Genomic DNA, 5,896 nt, shown 5'->3' on the forward strand with positions numbered 1-5,896 from the left:
AAAAAAAAAAAAAAATTCAAAAATTAGCTGAGCGTGGTGGCGGGCACCTGTAATCCCAGCTACTCAGGGGGCTAAGGCAGGAGAATAGTTTGAATCCAGGAGGCAGAGGTTGCAGTGAGCCGAGGTTGCACCACTGCACTCTAGCCTGGGCAACAGAGCAAGGCTCTGTCTCAAAACAAACAAAAAAAGAATAAACCTAAGTGGCTAGTGCATATATAAAAAGTGGCTCAAAAGACTGGGCTGGCACCTGTAATCTCCCTTCTACCATGTGGGACACAACAAAACAGCCATCTAAGAACCAGAAAGGAGGCCCTCACTAGATACCAAATCTACTAGCACCTGGATCTTTGACTTCCCGGCCTCCAGAGCTGTGAGATAGGTGTCTGTCTTGTTTATAAGCCACCTGGTCTACGAATTGTCATAGCAGCGAAATGGACTAAGACCCTCCTTGGTCACGTCACTTTTCATATACGCTAGGGTCAGAATCTGGAGTTGATCAACTCTCCCGACTTGCTCTATTCTTGTGTTAATAACACATTGTTTGAATTGCTACAGCTTTATAATAATTCTTCAGGTGGCCTTTTCAGTTTTTATAATTGTCCTGGTTATTCTTAGACTTTTGCTTTTTCATATAAATTTTAGAATCAGTATGTCTTACGTTAAACTTCAGAACTTACGGATTGCACTTTTTCTTCTTGTCTTCTCCATAGGCGAGGTTCTTACAGGCCTTGATGCATATTTCTAAAGAGTGGGTTTTGAAGCAGTAACGAATGGCCAATTCTATTTCCCCAGTGACATTGGCATTGTCAAAGTTGCCCATCTCTGTACAGCTGCTATTAATGCTAATTAAACTTCCCTGAAATCAAGAATGACAGACATAACAAGTTACATCACAGTTCATTCATTTTCCTGCAGTTGTGGTTTCAAGATAGCAAATAAATAAAAACTCACCTGGAGCATGTACCCTGACTCCCACTAAGTTAATAATGCACTAGCTTGTACTTTGCCAAAGTAAGTTGCCACATGTTCTGTCCTAAGGAGATAGGGAATCCTCAGAAGGCCCTGTCTTGCCGGGATATAGTTTTTGCCTAGCAATAAAGGTTACACAATCTCACTCTTTAACACAAATTGCTTGGAGCGAAATGGACTATCTCCTATGCAATCCTGCAGAATCACGCTTAGGAAGCCAGACAATCCCCGTGGCAGGACAGCACTGCAGAAACAGCAGTGTGGGGCCACATGGCTGTGACTGGCCATCAGACAGACCTGGGCTCAGATGCTGGCCCTGCCACTCATTAGCTGTGGTAAAATCTAACTGGAAAATACAATACTGATCTCATAGGGCTCTGGTGAGGATAATGGTAAATTGTAGTTAAATTTTTCTGGTTACCTAAAATGAAAAATAAAACTATCTTCACAATCTAGGGTACTTTAAACTTATGTGATGTAGATAAGGAGAAGCTATAATGAATGCTGTTCATTAGCACAAAAGGCCTGGGCCTGAAAGATACAATAAGCTGCCTTATCACTTTATTTTTTTTAATTTTTTGAGACGGGAGTCTTGCTCTGTCACCAGACTGGAATACAGTGGCGCAATCTCAGCTCACTGCAACCTCTGCCTCCTGGATTCAAGCGATTCTCCTGCCTCAGCCTCCTGAGTCGCTGGGACTCCCAGTGCCCACCACCATGCCCGGCTAATATTTGTATTTCTAGTAGAGACAGGGTTTCATCATGTTGGCCAGGATGGTCAACCTCGTGATCCACCCACCTCAGTCTCACTTTATCACTATTAAATGTGCTTAAATACTCGGCAACATTTGCATGCAACCAATGCAACCAATCTCTGTGCTGCCTTTATAGGAAGAGAAGCCTAACTGATTTCTACTTCTAGTTCCCAGCTAGCTCCTCCACACGATAAAACATCCAGAAAAGAATAGAAGAAATAAGCCTGGGGGCAGAAAGTCGAACCACGAGGGAAGATAAAATTAAAACAATACCAACAACTGGGACCTGGCGTGGTGGCTCACGCTTGTAATCCCAGCACTTTGGGAGGCCAAGGTGGGCAGATTGCTGGAGGTCAGGAGTTCGAGACCAGCCTGGCCAAGATGGTGAAACCCTATCTCTACTAAAAATACAAAAATTAGCCAGGCATAGTGGCACATGCCTGTAATCCCAGCTACTTGGGAGGCTGAGGCATAAGAATTGCTTTAACCCAGGAGGTGGAAGGTGCAGTGAGCTAAGGTCGCACCACTGCACTCCTTGCTGGGTGACAGAGTGAGGCCCCGTCTCAAACAAAGAAATAAATCAAAAGCAATACCAACAACTCATCAAAGGGACTGGAACCTGAACTGATGAATGGCAAGAACAAAACAAGCTTCACCAAACCCAGTCACTGGCTCTGAAAAGTATCACTTGCCAACACCAGCACGATGTTAAAATGGAAAACAATGTAAAATTTTTACGAACTCAGAAAGGCATGGATCGGGCATGGTGGCTCACACCCATAATCCCAACACTTCAGGAGGGGTAGGCAGGCGGATCACTCGAGGTCAGGCGTTTGAAATCAGCCTGGCCAATATGGTGAAACCCCCACTCTACCAGAGGGGGAAAAAAAGCCATGGACTGGTGCACCAGCATGAATGAGTGAGGTATGAGAAGTGAAGATAGAAGAGAATGGATAAAGAAGCTTGGTAAAAGGTGTGAGCGGCCTGAGAACCAGGTGGATGAATGGAGAGGCTAATGAGTGCGATTAATACAGCATTTGTCATGGGACTAATCTTCAGGCTATGTTGAACTAAATGGTATGACACACACTTTTCTGCTGAGAACAATTAGAAAGCTGAATTAAACAACCAAACTATTTCAAGACTTTGCAGAGCTGCCAAGACCACCAGGATGCAAGAGGCCAGGATGCTGAGGAGAAGCACACTGAAGCAAGCAACATTCGGAGCTGCTCTCACATCAAGGCATTGGTCCCCGTGCAAGCAACACAGGAGTTTTGATTCCAGTCTACTGACCCGCTTGACTCTCCTTGCATCAAGAACACACTGTTCGGGCCGGGCGTGGTGGCTCAGGCCTGTAATCCCAGTACTTTGGGAGGCTGAGGCAGGTGGATCACCTGAGGTTAGGAGTTCGAGACCGGCCTGGCCAACGTGGGGAAACCCCGTTTCTACTAAAAATACAAAAATTAGCAGGGCATGGTGGCACGTGCCTGTAGTCCCAGCTACTCAGGAGGCTAAAGCAGGTGAATCACTTGAACTGGGGAGGTAGAAGTTGTGATGAGCTGAGATCGTGCCACTGTACTCCAGCCTGGGTGACAGAGTGAGATTCTGTCTCAAAAAAAATAATAATAATAATTAAAAAAAGAACATACTGTTTGAATGACTACAGCTGTATGTCCAAGGGTTGGATGGCCAAGAAGTCAATCTAAATGAAACAGCAAAGAGACTAAGAAGCTGAGCGGAGTTTTCAGCAGCCTAACAAGAATGGGAGACAAAATCAGCATTCAAGGCCATGAAGTCATGTGGAACCTGAGGAGCTAAGGTCGTAGGGACAGGGCAAATCCATGCTTTAGGATGCCAACTAGGGGCACATGCGCCTTTAGCAAAATTGTGACATCCACCATGCATTTGGCCCAGCAGCATACAGTGCAGTGGGAGTTCAAGAAGTTCTGCAAAGGACATGAGAGCCTTGAAGATAAGGAGTGCAGCGGCCGGTCACTGGAAGATGACAACAACCAGCTAAGACCAATCATCGAAGCTGATCCTACAACTACAGGAGAATTTGCCGAGAAACTCAGCGTCAATCATTCCACCATTGTTCGGCATTTGAAGCAAACTGGAAAGGTGAAAAAGCTCGGTAAGTGGGTGCCTCGTGTGCTGAGCAAAAATAAAAAAAACAATCGTCATATTGAAGTGTTGTCTTCTCTTATTCTACACAACAACAAACCATTTATCAATCAGATTGTGATGTATGATGAAAAGTGGATTTTATATGACAACCAGCAATGACCAGCTTAGCAGCTGGACCGAGAAGAAGCTCCAAAGCGCTCCCTAAAGCTAAACTTGCACCAAAAAAAGGTCCTGGTCACTGTTTGGTGCCCTGCTGCCAGTCTCATCTGCTACAGCTTTCTGAGTCCCAGTGGGCATACACCTGAGACATATGCTCAGCAAATCCATGAGACACATCAAAAATTGCAATGTCTGCAGTTGGCACTGGTCAACAGAAGGGGCCCAATTCTTCTCTATGACAACGCCAGACTAACCAACACTTCAAAAGACGAACAAGGCCAGGCGCGATGACTCATACCTGTAATCCCAGCACTTTGGGAGGCCAAGGCAGGCAGATCACCTGAGGTCAGGAGTTCGAGACCAGCTGGCCAATATGCTAAAACCCCGTCTCTACTAAAAATACAAAAATTAGCCGGGTGTTGTGGCACATGCCTGTAATCCCAGCTACTCAGGAGGCTGAGGCAGGAGAATCAGATGAACCCAGGAGGTGGAAGTTGCAGTGAGCTGAGATAGCGCCACTGCACTCCAGCATGGGCGACAGAACAAGACTCCATCTCAAAGCAAAAAAACAAAAACAAAAGTTAAACGAATTAGGCTACAAAGTTTTGCCTCATCCACCATATTCACCTGCCCTCTCACCAACAGACGACCACTTCTTCAATCATCTTGAGAACTTTTTGCAGGGAAAACACAGCCAGAAGGATGCAGAAAAAGCTTTCCAAGAGTTCATTGAATCCCAAAGTACAGATTTTTATGGTACAGGAATAAATAAACTTATTTCTTGTTGACAAAAATGTGTTGATTGTAATGGCTCCTATTTTTATTCATAAAGATGTGTTTGAGCCTAGTTATGATATAAAATTCATGGTCCAAAACCACAATTACTTTTCTAGCAACCTAATACCTTTGAGTCTCAAATTATCCCAGTTTTTCGTACTCAATGTCCAGCATTCAATAAAAAATTGCCATGCATACTAGGACTAAAAAGTAACCGAGTGTCCCAGTTTCCTTATGACTAAGGAATTTCCTGGGAGGTAAGACTTGAACTACTAAAACAAGGTGAGTCCTGAGTAACCTGGGATGGTTGGTCATCCTAAGTCTAAGATCCAAGAATAAGTGACCAGAAACAAAGAGGAAAAATACACAATAAAAACAGACTCAAAGGTGATCCCAAAAACAAAGAGGAAAAATACACAATAAAAACAGACTCACAGGTGATCCAGATATTGGCATTGAAAGATACAAATTTTAAAATAACTGAATATTGTCAAGAAAATATATGACAAGAATATATTTCTCCAGAGAACTAGAATGTATAATAAAGAATCTAGAATTTCTCCAGAGAACTAGAATTATAATGAAGAATCGAACAAATTTCTCCAGAGGACTAGAATTTTTATTTATTTATTTTTATTTTTATTTTTTTGAGATGGAGTCTCACCCTGCCACCCAGGATGGAGTGCAATGGCATGACCTCCATGGTCTTGAGCTCCTGACCTCAGGTGGTCCACCTGCCTCAGCTTCCTAAAGTGCTGGGGTTACAGGCATAAGCCACCGCACTTGGCTAGAATTTACAATAATAAATCAAATAGAAATTAAGGAGTTGGCCATGGTGGCTCACATCTGTAATACCAGCACTTTGGGAGGCTGAGACAGGCAGATCATCTGGGGTCAGTAGTTCAAGATCAGCCTGGCCAACAGGGTGAAATCTAACTCTACTAAAAACACAAAAATGAGCCAGGTGTGGTAGCACCCACTTGTAATCTCAGCTATGCAGGAGAATGAGGCAGGAGAATCACTTGAACCCAGGAGGCAGAGGTTGCAGTGAGCTGAGATCATACCACTGCCCTACAGGCTGGTTGATAGAGTGAGACTTCGTCTAAAAA

At 44.0% G+C, this 5,896-nt stretch overlaps 1 protein-coding gene across 11 annotated transcripts in view; it reads right to left on the minus strand.

Moving 5' to 3' along the window:
• Window positions 1–5,896, minus strand: part of SYTL3 (synaptotagmin like 3) — a 113,600-nt gene that overhangs the window by 18,414 nt on the left and 89,290 nt on the right. For all 11 annotated transcript variants that reach the window (XM_037741845.1, XM_037741855.1, XM_037741866.1 and 8 more), the window contains one exon: window positions 678–856. In XM_037741845.1, coding sequence (XP_037597773.1) covers window positions 678–856 — 179 coding nt within the window. The remainder of the gene's footprint in view (window positions 1–677; window positions 857–5,896) is intronic.

The sequence above is a fragment of the Cebus imitator genome, unplaced genomic scaffold, assembly GCF_001604975.1.
Source record: "Cebus imitator isolate Cc_AM_T3 unplaced genomic scaffold, Cebus_imitator-1.0 Scaffold6, whole genome shotgun sequence".
NCBI lineage: Eukaryota > Metazoa > Chordata > Mammalia > Primates > Cebidae > Cebus > Cebus imitator.